This window comes from Colletotrichum acutatum (genome assembly GCF_030867785.1).
Source record: "Colletotrichum acutatum strain CBS 112980 chromosome Unknown BDZ83scaffold_74, whole genome shotgun sequence".
Taxonomy (NCBI): Eukaryota; Fungi; Ascomycota; class Sordariomycetes; order Glomerellales; family Glomerellaceae; genus Colletotrichum; species Colletotrichum acutatum.
The window spans coordinates 25,712-51,723 of record NW_026849068.1 but is presented as its reverse complement, the minus strand read 5'-3'; the positions used below and the strand labels follow the sequence as shown (position 1 = coordinate 51,723).

Sequence of the window (26,012 nt, the reverse complement as noted above, 5' to 3'; positions counted from 1 at the left end):
CTCACCTGCCCAGTCCAGCCCACCGGTTTCGGCGAGCGAACTGTGACAAACTACTGGTTGAAGAGCGGTAGTCTGGCAATATCTCTCTGGTCACTTCTGAACTTTTCGACAGGGGACTCTTTCCAGGTGCGCAGAATCTCCTTCAACTTGTTGATATCATTTCTGACCTTGGGATAGTCAGCCTGCTTTATGAGGTCCCTGGCCGTTTCGACTCGCAAGTAATCTGCCAGCGTGGGACTTTCGACGTTGACGTTTGAGAGATCGCCCAGAATGGTAGCAATGTAAACAAGACGTGGTGTCCAGACGGAATAGTTACGTGCCAGCTGGTGCTTCAGATGTATCCAGTTGTTGTGGTACATGGCATGTCCATTTGCCAACTCGTCAATCAATGCCGAGATCTCTTTGGCAAACAAAGCATCCATGTCAGCACCTCCGGGAGGGACAGCCAGCATTGCCACTCTTAGGCGGAATGGGTTTGGTAGAGCCTTGGGCTCTCGCATCGGGTCATGCTGCCATGAAGGAGTGCGTAACTCCTCGACTCTCGCGATGACCGATCGTAGCACCGGCTGCGTTGTCAATTGCCAGCTCTTCAGCGTCTCTGGATTCTTCTCCCTCATCATCGCCTCAGACTTGTGCTCGAGAAGCGCCTCAACGTGAGAAGGGTCTCCATGGCTGATAAGCCCGTCTGCAAAATCTTCTGCGAAACGTTGGAGCATGGCAACGGTGATGCGGTCTTTCGGGTTGGCGACTTCTTTGCTCATATGTGGTAGATGCATCTGCTCCAGGCAGTAGGTCCAATCGCTAACAACCATCGTTCCCTCATTTCCGCTAAAGAGCTGCAACCAGTGTCTTCCTGCATTCGAGTTGGCTAGGGTGGCATTGCTTTCGATCTTCTTCGTGACGGCTGCCATGCCGGGAGAGGGTCGAACGTTGGCAAGAACGTACCGGCTTAGCATCCCAAGCATGGGTCGCGAGAAGTACACCGTAGTTCTCTGGAAGATCTTGAGCATGGCGGGGTCGACTGGCGAGAGGGGGAGGCTCTCCCCAGAAGGCAACGAGAAGTCATTCTTCTTGAGAAATAACTCTAACCACCGTCTGTTGTTCTCTGCGGAACGCAATATCAATCGATCCGTGATACCGACCAGCTTTGCTTTGGCTACAGGGTCGTTGCAGAGCTTCATCTCCAAATTGTAGAACAGAGACCGTATAGGAGCTGCAGATCGATCCTTCACATTGGCCACTTCCGATAGAGTATCATCAGCTTCTGCTTGCGTCCAATCATCCTCTGTCATTGGATGAAGCTCATCAAGAGATGCTGCAAGTGGCACGGCGAGGTCCTCAATAACACTCAGAATCCGGTTCTTCACATCGGGCGAAGCTGTCTCAGCCTCTAGGGTATCGAACATGGTCTGAATGATGGCCAATCGGATGTCGATGTGCTGGGCTTTGGACAAAAGACCGGAAAGGATATCAACAGCTGATGTGACGTCCAGGAACGGCGCATTGCTCAGAAGCTTTGCCAGCATCTTGACCGTCGTAACTTTGACCACGGGTGGGGACCGCGCAGCTAGCTCACCGCCCTCCTTCTTAGCCTTTTCGTATCTGAACTGCTGCTCCTCGAGCTTCTCCTGTATGCCAATCGATATCATACAAAGAAGCTTTTTCGCCTGCTTTGGAGGGATGGCGTTGAAGAATCCTTTGGTGAGAAGTTCCCGATGCCATGCGCTATCGCTTGGTCTGTTGAGAACAATGTCCCTGATGAAGGGGAAAGCCAGAGATGGCTGGTCGCTGCCCGCTAGCACTTTGACAAGCTTCATGGCCACTTGAAAACGAGCATGCGTTAGGGATTCTGAGTCCTCGTTGGCAGCCACGTTCTGGAGGATCGAGTTCACAGCCGGTACAAGCAATGCTGGCGGGCCTGACTTAATGATATGCTCTATCTGGGCCTGGTTGTCATGGAAAAAGGCTTCGTCGATGGTTTCAAGAAAGTCCTCGTCTAGGTAGAGCGCTGGGTATCGGAAATCGGCCTCCGATGGAAATGGGTGCTTCAAAACGGAGCTGTCGGAGCCATGGATGGTGTTGAGAGAGAGAAGAAGAGACGCGAAGTAAGCATCCACGACTTTACCAGAAAGGGGCTGTGAGAATTGGCTCGCGTCCCAGAAGTTGGGTATCTCCTTTGGTGGAATTTGCACTGTATCTGACCAACTGAGCGCCGCCCACACCGCATCACGACCCAGGCCAAAGGCATTGCAGCTCATCATCACGTCTAGGATCGTGACGGGAATCTTTTTGCTACCGAGCTCTTCAAATTTTGTGTGACAAGAATCCGGATTCCACTCTGTTGGCGTTTCTGGATTTCCGACTTCAGGAATTGAGATCTCGACTCGTCGCGGGAACTCTGCTTTGATGTCTGCAGGTAATGGGACATCCGCGCAGTTGAATTGCTGTTCCCAAAATCGTAGGGCTTCAGCTTTCGTCATTCTCACTCCACTGAGGCTGTCGACTGCATGGCGCCAGGCTTTACGAGTGCGCTCTTCTTGCTGACAGCTTTCTTCCCCTCCATCGATGTACGCTTTCAGTGCAAAGCTGTATTCGTCCACAAAACGACCTATCGCCTGCTGAGATTCTTTATCCCTCAGAGGTTCTTTAAGCAAGACCTCGGGAGCTCCGAAGACAACCTTCTCGATCCGCTCTCGAATGTAAGGCATGGCATCAATATTCTTCAGGCCGAAGAATCCGGTAGGCAAAAGAGATTGCAGCGGCAATCCCTTTGGCCATGGCTCGCCCAGCGTGAGAACCGATGGGAAACGTTGAGGACGGTGTTTCTGCCACAACTCATCGCGTGCCTTGGCGAGTCCGTCCGCGAACTTGAAGGTGTGGGATCGCTTTTCACGGGCTCCGAGACAGTCTCTGGGGAAGCCCAGCCCACGTGATCCGAGCGAGTTGAGCTCTTGATGGCTGGGACGAAGCAAGAAAGTCTCTAATTCAACCAAGAAGTCCACAGTTGGCTGCCACACGATCTCGGAGATTTCGGTATCGGTCAGCTTTCGAGCATCTTGGAACTCATTGACCAGCTGGAAACGTCTTTCAATCACTGCTGCAGGCAATTTTATGACGGTTTGCCAGTCATAAGCCTGGAAGCTGGGTTCTCGGGTGGCCATCGATGCGGTTTCCAGCAGCTGCATCATAATCTTGTTCGCAGACCGAACGGATTTGGCAGCATCGAAATCTGGCTGGCCGGCAAAAGAAGCTATCTCAATACCGCTGAGTAAGTCTAAGCCCTCGGCAGTCTTCATGGACCGCTCGTCGTAAAGATCCCTCACTGTAAACACGTCTTTGTTGAAGCGTCTCGCCCAAAGCAGGTTCTCTGCGTAGAGATCCAACGAGCCCGCCGCAATGGAGAGGTCGAGTACTGACTGAGCCCACAAGGCTCGACTTTCCCAATCACGGCTTGAGGATGCTTCTTTTCTGCGCCTCTCCAGATCTGCGTCTACTTTGCTGTCGTAGCTTGTGTTGAGGGGGCTCGAAGCTGGCGAACTTCGCAAAAGAAAGACTTCGAGTGCGAACGCGTCACCTTGGACTGAATCATAGTCTTGCTCATGCTCAAAGATGGAACTTCCTCTGGGGTATGAATACTCCAGGAAACGTCCGTCAGGGAAAGCAGCCATCAAGCGCTGGACTAAGCGGAGAGAAGCAAGCCGGTCATCACGCCCAAGCGTTGTCACGAAAAATCTCGCTGGCCACGGTCCCTTGATCTTCTCGAGAGAGATGTCTTCGTTGCCTATAGCCTCGTCGACATCGAATTTGAAGGCAGGTAGATGCCGGAGCATGAGCCGAAATAATCGGTAGGATACGGCCGGGTTGACAGCACGTAGATGCGGAACGATTTGTTTTGCTGATTGCCACCTTGTCTCAGGCGTGAGTTTCAAAAGCTCGACCAAGTGCTGCTCAACGCGCGGTCGCGTCGAACGGGTATGCTCCCAGAATTTGATGACATAGAACATGACACCGACAAGGCTATCGTCCAACATCCTTTGGAGGTCTGGATGCCTGTTGATGAGGCGGACGAGAAGCTCAAGAATCTCGAATGGAAGATGCTGCTGAGCGGCTGTTCTGCGTCGTCGCAACCGTTTCACAATGGGCAAAGCAATCTGATTGATGAATACGTCAGGCGTAATGGGGAGCTCAGCCCCGGCGTCGAGAAATTTGAGGAGCATCTCCTTGGCGAAGGCAAAGTTATTGTTGATAAGCTGCGTGCACGTGTCGACATCGAATTCGGCAGTAGGAGATTCTCCTTTCGACAAGATGGAGTCCAGGAATTTGGCCTCATAGAATGTTGGGTGGGTGCGAAGCAAGTTAGAACGCTGCCTCGTTGTCCATTTGGGCGATGTCCCTTCATGCTCAGCTACTCGATCGGTTGTGCAGGCCGGCAGGATTCTCCTGTAATGGGCTAACAGCGGCCTCGCATCTGGGTTTTCTTTGGGAACTGGGGTTCCGGCGCCGAGGATGGCGATCAACTCTGTCAATTTCGCTCGTCGCTGCGATCGTCCGTGGGGAAGGGAAGCTGTCCTGGCGAGGCCATTGCATAGCATCTTGACCTCCTTGACGCTGAGGTTACTCATGATTGTTGCGACACCTTGAGCACCGCCTGCCGCATTCCATACGGGAATCATCGTGTCCTCTGATCGCATGGCCTTGAGAAATGCCCTCATAGCCGCACGTCTTCCGGACGTACTCCCTGATTGATTGAGCGCTGCCACGATCGATTTTGCATCGTCAGATATAGGGATCCAGATTGAGAAGATGCTGTGCGGGATGGAACCTCGGACGACCGCTTCATGGAGATTGTGTGTGACGGATGTCGGATCGGCAGCGTTGGCTCGAATACCCTTGAGGTATTTGGCAACCTCCTTCGGCGTGCCATTGCGGAGGATCGTATGTTTGATGGACGTTGAGTCTGCCATCATTTTTGGTATATGATGGAGTCGAGCTATTGTTGCTGGTGCAGTATGCGAGTGACAAACGGTAGTGGCAATCTTTAAGAGCCGATGAGATGAGCGCTTGGCAGCAAGCCAAGGTGCCATGGCGGCGGGGTTGAGGGGGAAACAGAGCTTAAATCATCTGGGAATTTCAGTCTTAGAAAGATTTTCTTCGAGTATGGATCTACCTGAACTAAAGTACCGCACTTAAGCATGTACTCATCTTCGTGTTGGTTAGAGTCAAGTGAGATTGAGGCCGAATTTGGCCTCACAGCCGAGGCCGCTTTGCCGCAGACTCGATGAGCCATATCAGTATGGCAAGGCATCAAGCAGTGGTTGGTCCCCTGAGCTACTCCCGATGCGTGCTGATGGGACGATGGGACATGTTGGTGACCGTGATTCTAGGGACTTTGGCCTTGATTGGGCTGGCCCCGGTTGTTTGTGGAGGCGTAACTGTGGCATTGCTTCTGCCTAGGAACTCACTTACAATTGCAACAGGATTCGAAGGGTAGGTATCAATATCAAGAGGTTGATGATTGACAATAGATGGATGGTTCAAGAGCACTTATAGTGTACGTAGGTAACAAGAGCCAAGTGTGGCCAAGCCAAGAATAAGTCAATGTCCTTGGCGTCAGCAGCAGCAGCAGCAGCAGCAGCAGCAGCAGCGACAGCTCCTCATAGAACGCACACAACACCAGCCGCCACTGAACCTTTGACATTATGTAATCTCTCTTAACTTGCCAAGAGAGATGAAGGAATGACTAAGCTCCTTCAAGTCGGCAGACGGGTCCGTAGCTGCGTGCTGATTCGTGCCCTCATTCAACTTTCCCCAATGATTCCGGCTTCACGCGAGTCACAGGACGAGCTTCCCTCCCTCCCTGATGGCTGGTGCTTGGCGGGGGACCTTTCAATTAAGTAGACTTCTCGTCAGTGAGTCGCAAGTCCCAATGTTTTGGCACTTCCATCTTCAGCAGAGCTGTCTGCTCTAGGGGTAGCGTGTTTGTATCGTCAAAAAGTCAACAGACCAGGCCGCTTTGATATTGGATCTCATCTCGACCCCAGCCCGAAAAGTCAATACGTCGAGTAATAACGCGTGTTCCTCTGATCCAAAACTTTGCCGCTTGCTATCCGTACAGAGCACTTTAGCTCTTCACCGAGACCGCCAGAGTGCACCCGGGCTTCTCTCACCTTCCCCTCACCTGGATGGAGGATCCTCAATCGCTACGTCCAAAGCAGGCCGCCTGTCTGGTCTGCCGCCGAAGCAAGATCAAGTGCGACTATTCTCCGCATGAGAACAAATGCAAGAGGTGCATTCAGCTCGATTCTGAGTGCATACGGCCTACGTTCCACGCCGGAAGACAGAAGGGAATCAAGAAGTAAGGGCCCCCAAGCTTCCCCCCCGTCTAATGGTGTTGACACCAAACGGCCCCCATGACCGAGACAACCCCTTCGAGTCGCACCACAACTCCCCCACCATTCTCTGATGTAGTATTGATCATTGGCCGGGCGTGTAATAGCAAGCGAAAGGGCCTAGATAAAGCTCTATATCAGATTGAGCAGGCCATCAAAAGAGCCAGAACCGGTGAACACAACTCCGAAGATGACAAGGCCATCGGCAGTCTCCAGGCGCTCCTGGAGGGCTCTCGAAATGCTCGGTCAACTACCGCCTCCTCTCACTTAAGGCGGGGTTCATCGCATTTCAACAGCCCCGACCAACCCGACCTCTCATCTGACGATGATGATGACCTGGACAACACCCCAGACAGCAACACTTATATGAGTTTGCATCATCACAACGAGGAGAGCCTGGCAATCGACGATGCCGAAAACCCGCTTCAACTTCTGGCGCGCGCCTCGAACCTGCAGCTTTCGCCCAAGCCCATCAGTGGCCTGTCGCCAAAGCAGCCAGGTCCCCGCGCCGGTCGCAAGAAGCAGGTCGAACAACCCGATGAGGACTTGGAGATTCAGTCCTTCTTCACCTCTGTTCGCGTCAACTTCGATGTCGGCGATGACATAGATCCCATCATTATGGGTCTTGTGACTGAAGAAGAGGCAGAGTCACTATTTGCTTTGTAAGTGACACACGCCCGCCGCCGATGAGGGCTTCGTCAAACTCACCATTTAGCTTCCATGGCAAACTTGCCCACACCCGATGGGGGCTTGATCCCAAGATCTACACTCCATCCTTTACGCGCTCGCGATCTGCCTTCTTGTGCACCTCCATCATGGCCGCATCGGCCCTGTTCCTTCCATCCGCTGGTGCCTTGTCCAAGAGACTGTCAAACCATTGCAAGACCCTCGCACATAGAGTCATCGCGAACCGACACAAGTCCGTTGAGATTGTTCTTGCATTCATGGTCAACGTTCCATGGATGTTTCCTGGCCAGCATAGCACTGATGATGAGACTTGCTGGTATGTCAATATGGCTGCCACCATTGCCATTGATCTGTCCTTGAATAAGCTCCTCATCCCAATGGAAGTCGTCGGTTCCGGTTCGAACATGGCCCTGTCCCGTGGAGATTGTCTTGATCCTCGGACAGCGCTGGCCATGGACGGCTTCAGCCACATTGAACATACCTCTGATCTTGGACAACGCCTTCTTCGTCGCCGTGAACGCTGCTGGATCGCACTCTTTGTTCTCGAAAGAGGCATGTCTCTCGCTCGCGGCCGACCCTATACCGTACCCATCACCCGGGTCATTAAAGACTGCGACCAATGGCATCGGTCCAGCATTGCTGACCCCATGGACGGCCATCTAGTCTCGATGGCCGTCCTTCGCCGAGACCTCGACGGACTACTCAACACGGTTCGCGCACTCTGCGACGGGTCGCAGGGAATATCTACAGACGGCGGGCTCATCGCCCAATCCATCCAGAGTGCTATTGAAAGATTCTTTGATCAATGGCTGACCGAATGGGGCTATGCCATTGGCACAGGCCCCCAGCGCCGACTACCTCCGTACGTTGAGATTCTCGTCACCCACACCAGGCTCTCGACGTACGGAGGCGTCATCAATCATCCGACCGCCCCGATGGAAGTCCGGCAGTTCTTCCGTACGGCCGGGCTATCGTCTGCTGTGACGGTCATGCGAGCAGCGATCCAAGGAGAGTCGCAGCTCCAGTCGATCCCGAACAACACGACAATCATGGTCTCGTTTGCAGCATGTTTTGCCCTGACTCTGAGCGCCTACGCCACGGGCAGCTCGAACTTGGCACCTAGCATTCGGAACCTCATTGAAGAAACAGCAGATGTCTTGGAACGTATTGGCTCTGCTACAAAGCACAGAAATGGCTTGTCTACACTATACGGAAAATATCTAAAACGTATCGTCAAAAAGGCGGCCACAGCCATGGATGGCCAGCCTCAGACGAGCCTGCATCCCGATCCAACTATCCCTCGCAGCGGTCAGCTTGGAACGCCCTCGTCGGCTGTTGCTGCCTCGCCTCCCGTCAACATGGGGCCACCAGTCTCGCAGCCACCCTACATGGAGTCGCAGCTATGGCCTGGGACTCTGCAGTTCTCTGCCATGTCCGATGACCAGATTGCCGAGGTTCTAAATCAGCCAGGCAACGAGTTTGATCCCTCATTCGCAGGCCTGTCCTGGGACGACATGAACAACTTTGACTGGCTTAGCTGGCCTAATTTGACAGAATTTGGGTTTTAGAGGAGTGGAACACCTTTCGGTTTACCATGTCGCGCACATTATGCCTTCATGGTTTCGACCGGGGCGGCGAACTGCCATTGCGTCAGTTTCCGCAGCTGTTCCATGAACACGAAAGTCAGGACAGTATTCGGCCTTCAGTACACAATCATTAGCAACATTATCGACATTTCTTTTCATCGTGGATGTGACTTACGTCAATCTCAACCACGCCGGGGTCCATCCCTTCATCAAGAAAATTGCACCTTCTTCCCTCAGACCCGTCTGCACAATACGAAGCAAAGACTAGGTTCGATTAGTCGGTTTCTCTGCAAGGACCGGGACTGGGCCTGTCTACTCACGTTTGCCCCTGGGCCGCTCGCAGCAGCACTTTGAATTCTGCTCTTCAGGACATCAGCTGGCGCGCAAATCGTTGTCGCCGCAGTCCCAGCAAAGAGGGATGCCACGGCATGTGTTTTGATATCATCCTTCATTTCAGTCTTTTGCAGAAGGATGCGTTTTGCTGTTGAGTATCTGTTTCGTGCTTTCGTGTCAGTTTTGCTTGTTTTATTTAGTCCCTTCACCCAGGGACGTCCACTCATTTGGCACTCACGTGGCGATTTGTCCCACATCTATCATCCGGCATCAGCTTCAATAAAATCCTACAGTCGTTTCCGAGACTTTCGCTTGACTTACTCATGAGTATACTGCGCACCACATTGGCAGATATGCCTCGCGTGAATGCTCCCACACCCTCTTCGCGACCTATCCTGTATAGCCCTTCGACAGCATTAGAGTAAGCGAATCGTTCGCCGACATTCTTGGCTCCATCGGCGCACATGCGGACGAGGACAACCTAACACCCGTGAGAGTCTGCGCTGAACAGCAGAGCGATGCTAGCCATACCTCAGCAGGATTTCCAACTAGCCCTGCCATGCCTCCAGCCAGCCCGGCACAAGATATCGTCATTGCTGTTGTCAACTTCTCTTGACCCGTCCATTGTTTCGCTTGTTGCGCAAAGTAATTGTATAGTCCGAACCGCGCGGTCGAATACGTGGTTTGTCGAAAGATGGATGCTGACAGCCCAGACCACAGGGAAAAGAACCCTGTGCAGTGTAAGTAATGACGATACTACAAGATTAGCCGTAGCCCTCACCATCCCTAGCAGCGAAACGGTACATTGCTCGAAACATTGACTCCCTTGACTTGAGGAGCTGCATTCGGCTACTACGATCAGTACCCGTTCTGCGCGCTCCTAGCTGTGGACAACTCTTCACTCACTACTTTGTTTGATCCAAAGGATGTGCTGCGATTGCGTGATCAGTAATCATTCGAAACACGGCGATGTCGCTCAATGGCGCGCGTACTGAAGCAGACTGCCATAGAGGCTGCAGCACCTCTGCGATTATCGATCAGCTACCTAAATTCTAGCCTTTGGTTCTAACTTGGAGCCGTGTAACTCACCCAAGCCAGAAAGGCTCCTTCTGCTTGCTGCCGCCGGCCATCGTGTGCTGGTGTAAGTGTGTGCTGTGGGTATATGCAATGCTACATGCAACCAAAGTGCCAAAGGGACTTCTCGACATCTATTTCCAGGAGTTCGATCCATGGAAATGCTCTTTTGATAAGTAATGCGGCATTGCTACCATCAAACCCTTGTCTAAGCTTATCCGCCCACTGTCTGTTGATACGCGACCGGTCTCGTTCTCATCCCGCAATCCCTCGGACTCTAAATGTAGAGCCGGCGAGCTCTCGGCTGCTCGGCGCAATGTTCAAAGAGTCGAGCTCCAATTTCCCCACGCTGATGTCACATGGGACTCTTCGCCTCGGCGCTTCTTTTTGAGTCCGAGGCGCACGGTCGAGGGACCTTCTTTTGTCTTCCGACTTGCGGAACACCTCCGGTCTCGTTCAGTTGGGAAAACAAAACCACTTCTGCATCCCACCACCTTCGCTTGAACGCACGCCTTCTAGTCCGATGAATGATGCGCCCGCAGAGAAACAGTTGAAGCAGAACAGGTCCAGCAATAATCGAGAACCAGAGGAAACCATGTCGAAGCTCGCACCGTCGCTCAAGTCACTCATCAACGCGCCGTTTGCCCGGCCCGGCCAGACGGCTGCGCCGTCGCATATTCGCGAGGTGTACCAGGCCATCGCTAAGGATGCGGCATCAAAGAACGTCGGCGCAAAGCCATGGCTAGCAATTTCGGTGAGATATACCTATCGCGACTTTCGCAGCTTCTATTGTGTAGCCCAATTGACCACAATCGAGCTGGTACGACACTCGTGGGAGCTTAGTTGCTAACCTCGGCATCTCATAGGCCGCGGCAACCTTCACACTCAACTCTCCCGACTCTCTAGAATCCCTCTACAGTGTCGCGTCTTCCTCCGGCCGCCCCGACAAGCGCGAGACTGCCGAGTTCATTCGCGAGATTGGTTTGAAGTGCATCAGCTTCAACGGCATCCCCCGCACCATCAACTGCCTTAACGCCTTCTACGCCAGCCTCCCCAAGGATGTCACGGCACAACTGGAGACGAAGCCGACGCGAACACCAAACTCGCAGAACATCGACGCCATCACAGTTCGCGGCCAGGGCCTGTGGGACTCAATCTACGCCCCCTTCGAGGTCAAGCTTTACGAGAAGCTGGCGCAATCGCACCCGGATCTTCCGGTCCACATTCTCCACAGCCACTATGCGGGTTTGCTGTCGGAGCCGAAGGAGCGGGGAGGTCTGGCCAGCGTCGGGAGAGTGCTGACTTCGATGATTGCCATTTCATGCTTGCGAGCACAAACCGGTGTTGGCCCGCAGGTTCTATCGCACGTTTTCGGCTTGAGAAAGGGACTCGAGGATGGCACATACAAGGCGGACAATCAGGAAGACATTCAGGGTGCGGAGTGGTTGGCTAGCGATGAGGGCAGCGAGTGGATTTTGAAGTCGGTTGATACTATCACGGAGGCCATTGGCGGAGCTACGAGGTCAAACTTCGCTCCAGGACGCGAGTCCAAGTTGTAGATCGCCGGGGCCTGTGATACTCGTCGAGGTGCTGTACACTACCGGGCTCCAGGACCGGATAACTAGCCTTTTTGAATTTGAGCTTTGTCGAACATCAATACTTCCATGCCGTTCATCGTGTCGCCAAATGCGCGTCATTTCTTTCAAGCGAAGACCGTCACAAAGCCACATACGGATGTTGGGTGTCCCCACAGCAACGTAGCATAAAACTCCCAACGCCAAATTTCTCACTCCTCTAGATCAAATATTTGCCGTTGACGAGCGCATGGTTACGTTTGCTCTGATATTGAAAACGGTCTACGGAGCATTTGGAAAAGCTAGGTCTAGAATTTGAAACGCAGGAACTCCGTAACTTGAAGACAAAGAATATCATTCTACCATAATATCTTGGTACGGCCGACACCTCTCGGCACCGAATCCTTGCTTAGCCATCCCTACAGCACCATCTTGAAGTGGGGTTCCCGGTCATCACCTGTTCCAACGAACTGATCATACCTCCCGGCAGCCTTATCGCGGTTGATTTTGGCGCACCAGAGAACATTTACAAAGGTTCTAGACTTTCTGTTAGTATCTTGGCCCACGAATAGTGGGCGGTTTTACTCACGCCACCCATGCGTAGCACAGCAGTCCAAGAATGACAGTGTGGCCCTTATGATACAATGGGCCATCAGTACTAGGGTAGATGAAGGCTGAAAATTAAGTTAGTCAGATTCTTTGTTGATGCGCATTGCAAACCTACTCGCTACGAACCCGCCACAGTTGGCGATGGCAAGCTGAAGTGCGGATGTTGTCGCGCGCTTGTAGTGACCAGCCGAATTGTTGGAGTTCCACACCAGGACGCACGGGACAGCGCTGTACATGCCAATGGCCATAAGGCATGTCATTGCGAATCTCGTCTGTGGCGCCGTGACGTTGGCGATGGCTGCGTAGCCCGCGATGGAGATGGGTAGGACGAAGAGCATGAGTGTGCCACGTAGGCGGAGACGATCGGATAGGAAGGCAACGAGGACTATGAGGAAAGTCAGCTTTAAGCTTAGTCACTATGCCTTTCTTGTATTATTGCTCACCTGTAACGGGGGTCGCGACCGCGTACGGGATCACGGACCAAAGTTGAACTTGGTTAGAGTTGGAAGCGATATGCATATCGTTGATGATTGTCGGGAGCTTTTTGGTTTTAATCAGCTGTGTGAAACTACATATTATATCTCATGAAACTTACGAATAGGCCAAAGGAGTATAGACCAGACAGAATGGCAAAGTAGGCAGTCGCGCTGAGCCAGATCTGAAGGTTGAAAACGCCGCGACCAACTTCAGACCAGCGAAACTTCTCCTCTCTTTCGCGCGAAGAGCTATGGAAATCTTAGTTATCGAGATTCTTTACAATTTGGTGTTGGAGCCTTACTCAAATCTGTCCCCAGCATGACCTTGAAGTCTCAGCAGCGCCCACTCGCGCTCTTCATCAGTTAGGATCTTCGCCGTCGCCAGGTTATTTGGCAGGCCAATGGCGGCAATGATCCCACACACGACCGTCTAAGGGAGCATGTTAACACTCACTGATTTCATGGCCGGGGCTCAAGAACTTACAATGATGCCCTCGATGATGAAGATCCATCTCCAACCTTCAAGGCCAGCCGCAGGACCAATCGCGGACAAGCCTCTGGCGAGAAGACCTCCAAATGCACCAGAGAGAGATGCAGCCGTGTAGAAGATACCAATGCGCAGTGCAAGTTCACCGCGGGTGTACAAGCCAGAAAGATACAGCACCATTCCGGGAAGCAGTCCACCCTCAGTCAGACCCAGGATTGCTCGGACTGCGACGAAGCTGCCGTAGCTACGGACGAAGCCGAGACACATGGCTTTGCAAAGTCAGTGATGGATGATAATTGAAACGTATTCCGTTGAGTCGTTTACGTACTAACAATGCCCCAAGCACAGGTAAGAAAGGGCAGCCATATCCGCGGTGAGACCTTCTTCAAGACGAGATTGCTTGGCAGTTCGCTGGGCGTGCATTAGCGACCGGACGACTGTGGGGAACCACATGGGACGAGAGCACGTTGACAGCGCCAAGATCAGCTGAGAACGGACGGAGAGAGGTTACCTCGCGATGTATGTCGCATAGAAGACGGCCAAGCCTTGGTTGTATTGGTTGTTACTGATGCCAAGGTCCTCGGCTAGGCCAATAATCTTTGCGTTGCCGACGTTGGTTCGATCAAGAAAGGAACAGAGAAATAGTAAAGCCAAAAGTGGTAGGACCCTGTCAATCGTTGCGTGTAAGTTGAAATGGGTCGTCAAAACGGTTGCTTGTAGTTGAAAACGTGGGGAAAGCGCTCACCTAGTATCAACTTTGAAGAGCAGAGTCTTTGTGAGATGCCGTTGACGTTCTGCTTCAACCTCCAGGTGGCTCTCGTCATGCTCAACCTTGGGGTCCATGTCAAAGTCTTTCGATGTCATGTTGATTCGGGTAAGATTTGGCAGTGTAACCTTGGAAAACTCTATGAAGAGACCGGAAAGACGAGAACAGAGAAGACAAGACAACAAGACCCAAGTTCCTATCTGCCAAGCAAGGGCAAAGCTTGGGGGTCCCTCCCCCGTTTTGAAGCCCTTCTTCCCCAGACCCCAAATCTGCGGGGGAGGACGAACCCACGACGGGTAGCATCTTAGGCCATCCCCGGATCGTCTCTTTGACCTTGCCGTCATCCCGTCCAGACCAATGATAAGCCTTTGTTTACTGTACGCCATAGAGCTGACTCGGAGTCTACTTTTGGTCTCCGTGAGCTACTGCAGAAGAAACTCCGAGTTCCCACAACTCCCGGTGCCCCGCCACGAAGACGTCAGAGACTCCCCTGTCTTTGCCTGCATCTTCCCCCTCATGCCGAAGCCACTACTGAACCGCGGGAGCGGAGGGACTCCGTCGTGGTCGGCGTGCAAAAGAACAGCCGAGGCGTCCCGCGCAGGAATCCGTTCAAAAAGATGAAGTCGCGCCCACCTAACCCGAACCTAAAAATGTCCCCCGACAATCGGCCTTCCTTTTTCTTTTACTCGTGCTTAATCTCTGGTCTCTCGTCACAATTAATTGAAACCTTCCCTTTTGTGTTTTGTGGATAAGCCTGCTTCTTCCTCCAGAAAAGGACCGAACAAATGTCTTCCATTACTCGCCAGTTGCGCCCGCGGGTGCTGGTCCGCGCATCCTTCAGAGCTGTGCCCGCAGCGTGTGCGCAACCTCAGCGTTTCCCCCGCGCAAAGATCCTTGGTGTTGCGACATGTCGTGGCATAACGACGACACCAATCTGCAGATCACAAAAGGCGCCTGCTACGAAGAGAGGCGGCTCGAAGCTGTATGCGTCTGCCGATGAGGCTGTCGCGGACATCAAGAGCGGATCAACTATTCTGAGTTCGGGTTTCGGGCTCTGTGGTGTTGCAGGTTAGTCTAGTCGGACGATGTCGTATCTGCACTGCGAAAGATAGAAGAATGGCTGACACATTCGACGACAGACACAATCATCGCCGCACTAAACCGCAGAGGGCCTGAGAACCTGCACTCGCTTACAGCTGTCTCAAACAATGCCGGTCAAGAAGGCAAGGGTGGTCTGGCCGTCCTTACCAAGGCTGGCCAGGTGAACCGCCTGATCCTGTCATTTCTCGGAAACAACAAGGCATTGGAAAAGAAGTACCTCACTGGAGAGATTGGCATTGAGTTGTGTCCTCAAGGAACACTCGCTGAGAGAATTCGTGCCGGTGGCGCTGGAATTCCCGCATTCTTTACGCCTACTGGAGCTCGTAGGTTATACTTTAACAGGATCTAGGAGATGTAGCTGACATGAGTAGACTCTTTGGTTCAAAGTGGTGACATTCCTGTCAAACTCGATGCTTCTGGCGCGGTGAAAGAGCGCGGGCGCACAAGGGAGACGAGAGAATTCAACGGCAAGACATATCTCATGGAGACTGCACTTACAGGAGATGTGGCTATCTTAAGAGCATGGAAAGTGGACACAGCAGGAAACTGCGTATTCAGGTACGCGAACTACATGCGAAATCGCTGAGTGAAGAATCTTGCTAACTGTGTCTTCGTACAGATACACAACCAAAGCATTTGGACCCATCATGGCCAAGGCCGCAACAGTCACCATCGTCGAAGCGGAGAACATTGTCGAGGCCGGCGCAATTGACCCCAACGACGTCGACTTGCCCGGGATCTTCGTCGACCGAATCGTGCCCTCGACCGCCGAGAAGAACATTGAGATTCTCAAGACAAGGGCGGAGGATGGTGAGGGCGAAGATCTGAGTGCACCCAAGAATGATGCGCAGGCGAGGCGCAATCGCATTGCCAGACGTGCTGCGAAGGAGTTGCAGGAGGGTTTCTACGTCAACCTCGGCGTTGGTGAGTTGAGACTCATGCCCCGAAAGGCTTGAAAGAAGGTGCTGACTGTAATAGGTATCCCAACTCTGGCTCCCTCATTCCTCCCGGCTGAACGCAATGTTTGGATTCAATCTGAGAACGGAATATTGGGCATGGGTCCTTACCCTACCAAGGACCAGGTCGACGCGTAAGTATATCCTTTAGAGGAAGTGAGATGTATGCGCTGACATGTCCAACTCTAGCGACATCGTCAATGCTGGCAAGGAGACCGTCACCCTCGTCCCCGGTGCTTCAACATTCGATAGCGCCGAATCCTTTGGCATGATCCGTGGCGGCCATGTAGACGTCTCTATCCTCGGTGCGCTGCAGGTCAGCGCCACGGGCGACTTAGCCAACTACATGATTCCCGGCAAGGTGTTTAAGGGCATGGGTGGTGCTATGGACTTGGTGTCTAATCCCGACAACACCAAGATTGTTGTTGCGACCGAGCATGTTGCTAAGGATGGCTCTTCCAAGATTGTGCAGGACTGCAGTCTGCCGTTGACGGGTGCTCGTGTTGTCAGCACAATCATTACTGATCTGGTAAGTTGAACGCACATGCACTGTCAGGTGATTGATTAAGAGACTCGTTGCTAACAGGAAAATAGTGTGTCTTTGAAGTCGATCGCAAGAACGGCGGCCTGACACTGACCGAGGTTGCGCCCGGTGTTGACGTTGAAGAAGTGAAATCAAAGACAGACGCGACATTTGAGGTCGCAAACGATTTGAAGACGATGGAGTGAGACTGTGTTGTAATAGTAGAGCCCATATTCCAAGATACCAATAGAGAAAGCAATGCAATAAAGGATTCATTCCCCGTGTTCATTCAATCCAAGTGTTATCATTCGTGGCTAATAATACATTATCGTCTATGTGTGCAAGTCATGAAGATCCAGCCATTCATCGGCAGTCGTTCTCCCGGTGCGCTCAACAGAGATTGAATCGGGGGGTATCATCCGAATACATGCACCAGAAGTGTTGAAGACGTGTGAGAGACATCCTCTTAGTCGCTGCTGGAGCTAGAGCTGCTGCTACCGCTGCGCTTGCGGTGCCCGTCCTTCTTGCCATGCTTTTTCTTATGCTTCTTCTTATCGTCTCGGCTGTTTTATTTAGTCCATGTTAGTCGTGCGTCTTGGGCATTTCGAGGCGAACATTGGACACTCACCCTCCCAACGCATGCTCTATCTTATTGGCACCAATAGCGCCAAGAATAGCACCGCCGACAGTTCCAAACAAACCGCCGCCGGCCTTGTGCGCCGCCCATCCGGCCGCTCCGCCACCGACTAATGTTGCGCCGAGGCCCTTATCCTGATCGGGACCGCCGGGACCAGCGCCGTACTGAGGCTGGCCGCCATATTGGGACTGTCCACCATACTGAGGTGTGCCATGTTGCTGTTGCTGGTTATGGGAAAAGCTGTCTCGGTTGTCGTGGCCGTAACTTTGTTGGTGCTGGTTGCCCTGGGCGTAGGTGGGTTGTTGGGGTCCGCCGTATCCGTGCTGCTGCTGGGGAGGGGCGTTGTAGCCACCGCCCTGTTGGTACGGAGAATGTGACTGCTGGGGGTAGCCACCGCCGCCGTGGTGTTGCTGGCCCTTCGGGAAGTGTTAGTGTTACCGGTCTCGATGTTGCTTCTTGTCAACTTAAGTCCTGTCTTGTTGAAGGTCTTACCTGTGCATAGGTGGGTTGTTGAGGTGCGTAACCGCCCTGGTTGTAACCTTGCTGTCCACCGTATCCCTGGTTCTGGTTGTGGCCGCCGCCTCCGTAGTAATCGTTTGCAGACATGTTAAGAATTGGGGTTGCTGAGTTGAGGGAGGAATGGGTGTTTCGAGATGTGCAGTAGTCGAAGTATCGATTGAGGTTTGGTATGCCTGTTGAAAGACCCAACACAATCGAGAAAGAGGGGAGAGCTGAAGCTTTATGAAAAGGCGTCAGACTTGCTTAGGTACTGCTGAGAGAGCCTCGAAGGAACGCTAATCACCATCTAGTCAGACGGAGCTTGCGGAAATTGGCAGGGGCGGGCATAACTCACATGCCGCAAGTAGCCTAACGTGGAACGGGGATTGGATCTCTCCCGTCTTGTCCCCAGTCAAGCCAAGTTCTTCAGCGTCTTGCCCGCGCCCTCGGCTCAGCTTCTATCCTGTCGTCATGTTCGTGGCGCAGTTATCGCGCGGGGTGCCGTGTGTGTTTGTCAGCCCTGCTGCAACCTGCAAGCCACAGACGGTGAGCTGATGGACAAGCTACCAATGACGCGACCCCTCTACCTACTGTTGGGTCGTTCGCATTCGGTTCCTCGGTCGCAGAAAGGTTGTAGGCGAATCAATGACTAAAAGCTCGAGTTCCGTGGGATGCCAACTTGTCATACGCGGAAGCTGCAAGTTCCTTGTCTATGCACACGAAAGGCCCTCACGATGTCTCCATTTCCTGTCACTATCTATCTTGTCATAGTCGAAGTCAGTAATTAACAGTGAGTGGCCTAAATTAATAATATGGTAGATCATGTTTCGTGGAATACCTAGCCTCTGTGATCGGCTGAGTCTGTTTCAAGAATTTGATGGGACGAACTCTCATGCTGGCGCTGTAAGATCACTGCCACCCACCTTCTGTGCTGCTGCACGCCATTAGCTCTTGCATACCCCCAGGAAGCACGGCCATGGCCTATCATCCGGGTCCTCGTGGTGGCCCCAGAATACAATACAGGGGATTACCATCGAGGGGAGTGGAGTTGGGCCGCAGCTGACATCGGCGTCTCCGGCCGCGGCGCGGGTGGGGCCGATTGGCCGAACTTCCCGGGGAAAAGGTCCGAATTGCCACGGCGGATTGGCTTCACGGCCCCGAGAGTTGGATGTCTCCGAGTCCGGCGGTATTATTGCTTAAAACATGTGAATACTTAGTGCCCATCCTTTGTTGAACTGTCGACCGGTAGTCGGTACACCAGCACTGAGTTTATTGGGCTGAATCAGTCTAGAAGTCCCTAGATTAGACTCAATCCCGACCATAGCCGTTTGCACCCGCAGCTTCTCACGACGTATACGAGAACCAGGTCAATCCAACCGACTAACTTCACAGTGATACCTCGTTGGTAAGATGGCCAGGCTCATCTATAGGCCTTCGACCGTTGATCCGGATGAAAGGATGACAACAGGCACTCCCTGATTGGCGTCCAGAATTTGGAAGAGTCTCTCACAAGCTTCACTGTCTTAGAGCTGTTGTTGCGGGGTATTCGACGCCGTCGCAGTGTAGCGCGATCGGATGATACGTAGCGCCTGGGTTAGCATGAGCCAACACACTCTACCCAAATATCACAGGGGCGATCTTGTCACACTGATCGCGTGGAGGAACGGCAATGTTACTGTGTATGAACAGGCAGGAAGCATTAATACCTGGAATAGTCCCATAATCTGGATGATGCGTGTCTATTTTGTACATTTCTCCATCTTGAAGGGACATTGAGTCTTCAGATAACATACAATATCAGATCACGACGCCATGACTAACATCATCAGTAACGTCCTTCCGACCGGAGACCTCTCCACACGCGCCTATGTGCGGTGGGACGCGAAAGGTGTTGAAGAGGTGCCTCCAAATGAAGCAGAAGACATTCGGGCCGTTGCGGATATGATCAATGAGGGGCAGCGCAGGACTTGGAACTCGACACGTCATGGCTATAGTGGTACTCATGCCAGAACACAAGGCATCGTCAAAGGCACATTTATCGTCCCTGATGACTTGCCTCCCCATCTGAAACAGACGGAACTGTTCCAACACGGCGGCGAATACCCTGTAGCCTGTCGGTACAGTTCGGAGCCCGGCGACCCGGGTCTTGACGTGGGTGTTCTTTGCTTTTCATCATCGTCTCTCAAAGTGTACTGTGCTGTGCTTACACGTTGCAGGACCGTATCCCCCAACCCCGGGGTTTTGCCATGAAGCTGTTCAACGTCAAAGGAGAAATGTTTGAGGCAGGCAAGGATACTTCAACTCAGGACATTGAATTCAACAGCACCCCGGCCATTGACCTCGCCGACGCAAAGACGACAAAAGAAATTATCGGCCTTCGGCTTAAGCATGCTGGCAACAAAGAAGAATTGAATAAAGAGCTCAACGCTCGCCAAGATGCGCAACTGCAACTCGCTCGCGACCAGGTTCGCAACACCCACCTCGAGTCCACGCGGCAGTATTCTCAGACGGCGTACCGGTTTGGAGACTACGTCATCAAGTACTCCCTTGTGCCATCTACCGAGACGCAGAGGAAGCTCTACGATGAGACCGTGAAGCCAGAGCATGACGAGTCTATCCTGCAAAAGTGGCTACAGAATTTTCATGCGCACCATGATGCGGAATACCTCTTCCAAGTGCAGCTACTAGAGAATCTCGGTGATCAGCCTGTTGAATATTCAGGCGCCGTGTGGGATGAATCAAAATACCCCTGGCAGACTGTTGGCAAGCTTGTGATCCCACAACAGGACAGTTTCGACTACGAGAGGAAGAGATTTTGGGAAGACTATGCACGTGTTGATCCATGGTATGGGTTGAAGAGCCTTCAACCATTGGGTAGCTCGAACAGGCTTCGGAGGGCAGGTAAGTTCTCTATCTTGTCCTGGCGATGAGAATGCCTCAATGCTTCGGGTTCTAACGTCTTCAGTTTACGCTGCGAGCAGCAGCATGCGACGCAAGTTGAACGGAGTACAAGAGGTTCAAGTTAAAAGTATCGACGAGATACCTAATTGAGTTTCATTCCAGGTATGTTAGTGGGTTGTCGATCAGCGGCGGGCCAGGGGGTTGATGCGGTCGGATGTCAATGTATTCCTATGCTGCCTCAAATTGTGTACAAAGAAACATCTAGTATTCATCTGCTATTAACAAAATTCACAAGTATAATTTTCGATTCAAACGAGTGTAATTTACTAATACTTGATGCGTACTTAGACGCCTCCACGCCGACCGATCAATTGAGGTGACAGCTGGACCATCAATCTGGAAACCCAACGACCTCTCAGGACCCAGAAATGCCGACGGCAAATCCTCATGTTGCCTCTTCAGAACAAAGAATTCAAATGATTTGCCAGGAAATCCGTTTTTTAACTTCCCGAACGAATGTCCAAATGTTTGTTTCGCAAAATACTGAGATCTACCTAACACTTACCTGAGTGCCAAGCCCTTGCCCTCAAGGATTCGTCAAAGCCCGGCAGATGTTAGTGTCTCTCGAAAATACAGGTATATCTTTTGAAATGCTGCTCTTGGTTCAGCTGGGTGCTTCAATCACTATCAACCATGTTCAGAGTCCACGCTCAGCGTGACACCCCCCCCCCCCCCTTGACATATTCGTCTCTTGACCCAGTTTCCAATGAGGAAGATACTCTACAGCTGGGTGTTGGTTGAGCATTCTTTTCATGCTCAGTATAGCATCGCTCGAAACGGACTCCCTCAGACAGCCAAGTCGAATCAGAAAATCGACCATAACGAGTGCGCAATTTGGCTTGAATTGATCCATAAGAAGAAGCTGAACAATCTGCTCGACTGATTTGGTTTCAATGCATTTGACTTCTTCCGTATTGAACTTATCGAGAATTGGGTCTTCATTCAGTTCGAGATCGTACGCAATCTTGACACCAAGTTCAGGAGTATTGGCAAGGCTTCCTGATCGCGCGTCCCGAATATAAGCGTATTGAATCGCATGGGGTCCCTTGATTTTGTTGATCCAATCTTCTCGTAAACCTTCCCTTAGTTCCTCCTTAACCTCCCGTTCAATACATGCTTTTGTAGACGTGTCATGAGAGTCGCCGTACTGCTGGATATCTGGCTCCATGAGTTTGTACTGGTAGCCCCCAGCAGCGCACTGATCGTACATGCCGGCAAAGCTTTTTTTGCCAGAACGTCGTGCGACCCAAATACGAAAGCTGGCGCCATCACGCTTGTAGATATTCAGATGAACACCGGTCGTTACGATACCGAAGACGGGGGACAAGCCACAGAGAAAGCCGGTCTTGATATCCGTACCATACAGCGGCCACATTTCTTCCTTGTCAGCCCATAGGCTTTGGCCAAATTTGCCTTCACATGCATCCTTTTTTGGAGAAAGGATCTGTCTTATTTCTTTGGTTGCATTGACGAAAGTCTCCGAATTCTCTAGATGGGCCGAGTCTAGTTGAACTCGATTCGGTTCCCTAACTTTCGTTGAAACAAGGAACGAAAGATATTTCTTCAGCGGCATTTTCAATTCTTGTAGAAGGTTGGCGTCTTGAGAGCGAATAAGCCCCAGTTTCTGCCAAGCATCTCCCTTGAAATAGCCGAATTCCCAGTAATCTGGTGTCTTTTCGAAGTTGTTGTAGGTTTCGACGAGTCTGAGTAGACTGCTGTGAACGGGAGTCTCCGGAGCTGGCATGGCGAACGCCGTGCAATTTTCGAGAGGTTTGGAGATATTTCCTTTTAGTCTTCCTCCCTAGACGATTCTGAAGAACAAAGCTAAATTTGCGTACAGAATTTTATGTTGTAGTTTGCTCAGTTGAAGTATTGACGGTTGACTGCAATATTTTCTAAACTACACTACAACACACCTTCGTCGTCATGGCCGATTTAAACATTTTCATCCCATAAGAGAGATGAAAGACCTCGAGGGATCTATTCAATACTGATTTCTTCGACAAAGCCGCAACCCAGTTCGCTTACCGGTGTGCATATTGGGGGCAAAGCCGAAGCTCAACATTTCACTAGGCTGCATTGGAATGTCTACCAACAAACACATTGTATTTCAAAGTGCAATGAGAATAGGGTTACTTTTGTTGGAGGAATACTATACGTGAAGGCTTAACACAGGGACACGACTACATGAGAGAGCTAGTCTCCTTCTGATGACAGGCATTTTGCCTTATCCGGATGGGCCCGAGGAATACATAATGCATTCGGTACATATGATATATTAATGCCTTCAAGTTTTGAAAGAGACATGTACAGCTGGTATTGATTCCCACGTAAGACCGATTAACTGTTTCGAAGCTTGGAGTCCTGACGTAGACTTTTATCTGCTCCGGCGCTAATGCACTTTGGTAGATTTCTTTCCAGCTTCTGCTTCGGCGCTGACGACCACTTCACCCTTCAATTCTTTGACGACGTCCATTTTAGTCTAGGGTAAGTATTGAGGGCTTACCATATCATAGTATGTATGCAGACAGACAGCAGAGTGTCTCCTTGGCTGCATCTACCACAGTCCTTGGTAAACAACACAATGGAAGTCAACGCTGGTTTTGAATTGTCAAAATACCTCGTGGTGAGCGCGTGTAACGAGAGCATAGAGTGTGTTCAACACGAAAGAGCCTCATTGTTCAAATTCTTTCAAAGTCGGCATTTGGTGTGACACTAAGTTGAGTGTAGATGATGATTTAGTACTGTGTAACACTGCAGTTTTGGCTGATGATGGCCTCATACCCAATTGGGATAGCCGCGGGGTGTTCTCGGTAAACATGCTAAGTCTCGGTGACTTTCGGTATATCTCGGTGTAGGTGCCGACTCGACTGCCGGTTGAACATTTAGCCCCGGAACCGAGCTTAGAGCTCTGCGTATGGTTGCCGAACCCAATTGCCATGCCATGCGGGTCCCCCACCTCGGCTTTGGGGATCAAGCTGGGGAAGTTGAGCGGAAGAAAGGGAAGAGCTATTCTCCCTGACTAACAGTACATTGCTCAAGCTCCCCCGGTTACCAAGCGATCTCGCTCACATTTACCCGACTCTTTTTCGAGACAGCCTTGGCCGAGGGCTACTTTCTAAACTTTGTTTCCTCTTTTCTGTACAACAAGTCTGGCTTCCTGTCAACATTCAGAGTCAATTGACGGCCGTAGCTCCGAGAAACATCACAAACATGTCTATCCCCAAAGGAATCTCGTCCGTCTTGAAGAAGGCGCCCTCCGACGTCGTCATTATGTCGTCGCTGCGTACGCCTGTGTGCCGGTCGAACCGCGGACAGCTCAAGGATGCATACCCCGAAGAACTGCTTTCGACCGTCCTCAAGGCCACCCTCGAGGCCAACCCGAACCTCGACCCCAAGAAGATTGAAGATGTTGCCGTCGGCGTCGTGCTCTCGGAGCTCGGCGGCTCCAAGGCGGCCCGTATGGCCATGAACCACGTCGGCTACCCCAACGACACCTCCTTGTACACCGTCAACCGCGCCTGCTCGTCATCACTGCAGTCAATTGCCCTCATCGCATCGCAAATCAGGACCGAGACGATATCGGTGGGTATTGGTGCCGGAATGGAGAGCATGACCCGCAACTACGGCAGCCGTGCGATCCCGGTAGATGTGTGGCCCGCCCTTAAGGAGTCGCCGGTCAAGGACGCGAGAGATTGCATCATGGCCATGGGCATCACATCTGAGAACGTTGCTGAGCGCTACGGCGTCTCCCGGGCAGACCAGGATGCGTTTGCGCTGCGCAGTCACCACAACGCCTCAAGGGCGAGAGAAGATGGCTCCTTCGCCAAGGAGATTGTTCCCGTCACAACAAGATTTCAGGAGACGGACAAGCAGGGCAACAAGGTCGGAGAGGAGCAGACAATCACAGTCACGAAGGACGACGGCATTCGCGCCAACATGGCCATTGAGGCCTTGCAGAAGCTGAAGCCGGCATTCAAGGCCGACGGCGCCAGCACGGCAGGCAACTCGTCGCAAGTGTCTGATGGCGCGGCCGCGACGCTCTTGATGCGCCGAAGCACCGCCACAGAGCTGGGCCTCACCGACAGCATCATCGGCAAGTTCGTCGGAGCCACAACCGTCGGATGCGCTCCCGATGAGATGGGTATCGGACCCGCCCTGGCGATCCCTAAGCTTCTGGGCCAGTTCGGCCTGGAGAACAAGGACGTGAACCGCTGGGAGATCAACGAGGCCTTCGCCAGTCAGGCGATTTACTGCCTGAGAGCGCTCGAGCTGGAGCAGGCTTACGAGGATGGCAAGGTCAACCCCGACGGTGGTGCCATTGCTCTGGGCCACCCTCTTGGTGCTACCGGTGCGCGCATGACGAGCACCCTGCTTCACGGTCTCGGAAGATCTGGAGGCGAAGTTGGTGTTGTGAGCATGTGTGTCGGCACAGGAATGGGCATGGCTGGCCTGTTTGTAAGAGAGTAGGGTGTTAGTATGAAATCGAAGCTATCAGCATGTATCTGTGCCGCGCACTAATGGTTCAGAAGTTCCGAACCTATGTTGTCCGACTGCTCGCTCCTATATTCACAGCGCGAAGTCCTAACGATCGTCCTAGGTGAGTTTCTATCACCAGGACTACTTGCAACCAACCTTGATGAAATCTGCTCTATTTGTGCTCTTATCTCTTCTCAATCACATCCACTCTTCATTAATTGGGGCCGGATAGATTGTAAAGGCCCCGGTTCTTGGTATCATTTCTCACCAGGTGGGCATCGTGCATTCCCCCAGGATCGACACATAGGTAGATGGATCTTTTTGTTGTGAAAGTCTGGACGGTCCATTTACCGCCCACCTAGCAACAATTTTCCGCATACTCTCGATAATCGCTCAATGAACAGAATTCCATTGATTGGGCAGACGCAAGGATTTCGTGCAAAAACGCGCATTGTCTGTGAAGTTTAGAAACCAGTTGCCCCTCCATCGACGTTGCTCTACCTTCGCAAAGTTGGTGCACGTTAAGCGCCCGTTTCCAAAAGTGGCACCAGGCGAAAGGCAACCATAGCCAATCACCAACAGACAAGACATGTAGACAACCAACCCATCCAGGCGTTATGTCGGGCCACATGTAACATTCGACCAGGATGATCATTGGCGCATTCTCCGTCGCTTGGGACATGCCTGCAGGGACGCGGATACTCGCATCTCGATAATCAGGCTGTAAGCGAGTCTGCGCAAGCGCTGTGACGGAGTCATTGCCTTTCTTTTCTCTACAACACCGCGCACCTTCTTTCCGGAGAAAACTATATTCTCACTCGAATATCTAATCATACTCCCTAGACAAACGACGAGAAATGGAGGTAGTTGGGGCGG

General features: G+C 52.1%; 10 protein-coding genes across 10 annotated transcripts; 5 read left to right on the top strand and 5 right to left on the bottom strand.

Annotated features, from left to right (window-relative positions):
* Positions 1–50: 50 nt before the first annotated feature.
* Positions 51–4,967, bottom strand: BDZ83DRAFT_754052 (uncharacterized protein; the record flags this gene model as incomplete). Its single annotated transcript, XM_060514431.1, has 1 exon — positions 51–4,967. The coding sequence occupies one exon, from the start codon at positions 4,965–4,967 to the stop codon at positions 51–53; it is 4,917 nt and encodes a 1,638-aa protein (XP_060362829.1).
* A 1,187-nt stretch (positions 4,968–6,154) lies between these two features.
* On the top strand, positions 6,155–8,770 carry BDZ83DRAFT_412391 (uncharacterized protein). The gene is made up of 2 exons (XM_060502922.1): positions 6,155–7,051; positions 7,105–8,770. The coding sequence occupies exons 1-2, from the start codon at positions 6,411–6,413 to the stop codon at positions 8,642–8,644; spliced, it is 2,181 nt and encodes a 726-aa protein (XP_060362828.1). The 5' UTR covers positions 6,155–6,410; the 3' UTR covers positions 8,645–8,770.
* Positions 8,683–10,125, bottom strand: BDZ83DRAFT_754050 (mitochondrial dicarboxylate transporter; the record flags this gene model as incomplete). Its single annotated transcript, XM_060514430.1, has 10 exons — positions 8,683–8,776; positions 8,838–8,926; positions 8,983–9,154; positions 9,234–9,252; positions 9,317–9,476; positions 9,527–9,726; positions 9,777–9,844; positions 9,902–9,926; positions 9,988–10,019; positions 10,085–10,125. 10 exons carry the CDS (start codon positions 10,123–10,125, stop codon positions 8,683–8,685), a joined length of 900 nt encoding a protein of 299 aa, XP_060362827.1.
* Positions 10,126–10,664: 539 nt separating this feature from the next.
* BDZ83DRAFT_754049 (uncharacterized protein) lies at positions 10,665–11,628 on the top strand (the record flags this gene model as incomplete). Its single annotated transcript, XM_060514429.1, has 2 exons — positions 10,665–10,823; positions 10,936–11,628. 2 exons carry the CDS (start codon positions 10,665–10,667, stop codon positions 11,626–11,628), a joined length of 852 nt encoding a protein of 283 aa, XP_060362826.1.
* Positions 11,629–12,062: 434 nt separating this feature from the next.
* Positions 12,063–14,079, bottom strand: BDZ83DRAFT_582305 (major facilitator superfamily transporter; the record flags this gene model as incomplete). The annotated part of the gene is made up of 10 exons (XM_060505537.1): positions 12,063–12,180; positions 12,233–12,317; positions 12,368–12,637; positions 12,696–12,792; positions 12,848–12,977; positions 13,031–13,158; positions 13,213–13,484; positions 13,544–13,626; positions 13,727–13,882; positions 13,961–14,079. The coding sequence occupies 10 exons, from the start codon at positions 14,077–14,079 to the stop codon at positions 12,063–12,065; spliced, it is 1,458 nt and encodes a 485-aa protein (XP_060362825.1).
* Positions 14,080–14,684: 605 nt separating this feature from the next.
* BDZ83DRAFT_412297 (coenzyme A transferase) lies at positions 14,685–17,039 on the top strand. Its single transcript, XM_060502921.1, has 7 exons — positions 14,685–15,049; positions 15,121–15,405; positions 15,454–15,640; positions 15,702–16,006; positions 16,061–16,172; positions 16,228–16,567; positions 16,633–17,039. The coding sequence occupies exons 1-7, from the start codon at positions 14,767–14,769 to the stop codon at positions 16,765–16,767; spliced, it is 1,647 nt and encodes a 548-aa protein (XP_060362824.1). The 5' UTR covers positions 14,685–14,766; the 3' UTR covers positions 16,768–17,039.
* BDZ83DRAFT_412283 (uncharacterized protein) lies at positions 16,989–17,935 on the bottom strand. Its single transcript, XM_060502920.1, has 4 exons — positions 17,691–17,935; positions 17,353–17,614; positions 17,190–17,246; positions 16,989–17,124 (listed from the first exon to the last, which is right to left on the bottom strand). Exons 1-3 carry the CDS (start codon positions 17,802–17,804, stop codon positions 17,206–17,208), a joined length of 417 nt encoding a protein of 138 aa, XP_060362823.1. The 5' UTR covers positions 17,805–17,935; the 3' UTR covers positions 16,989–17,124; positions 17,190–17,205.
* Positions 17,936–19,508: 1,573 nt separating this feature from the next.
* On the top strand, positions 19,509–20,747 carry BDZ83DRAFT_721125 (catalase-like domain-containing protein; the record flags this gene model as incomplete). The annotated part of the gene is made up of 3 exons (XM_060512349.1): positions 19,509–19,847; positions 19,913–20,597; positions 20,662–20,747. The coding sequence occupies 3 exons, from the start codon at positions 19,509–19,511 to the stop codon at positions 20,745–20,747; spliced, it is 1,110 nt and encodes a 369-aa protein (XP_060362822.1).
* Positions 20,748–21,294: 547 nt separating this feature from the next.
* BDZ83DRAFT_782882 (uncharacterized protein) lies at positions 21,295–22,401 on the bottom strand (the record flags this gene model as incomplete). Its single annotated transcript, XM_060515571.1, has 1 exon — positions 21,295–22,401. The coding sequence occupies one exon, from the start codon at positions 22,399–22,401 to the stop codon at positions 21,295–21,297; it is 1,107 nt and encodes a 368-aa protein (XP_060362821.1).
* A 1,210-nt stretch (positions 22,402–23,611) lies between these two features.
* On the top strand, positions 23,612–25,132 carry BDZ83DRAFT_628030 (acetyl-CoA acetyltransferase). The gene has a single exon (XM_060508673.1). It carries the CDS (start codon positions 23,871–23,873, stop codon positions 25,125–25,127), a length of 1,257 nt encoding a protein of 418 aa, XP_060362820.1. The 5' UTR covers positions 23,612–23,870; the 3' UTR covers positions 25,128–25,132.
* Positions 25,133–26,012: the final 880 nt, after the last annotated feature.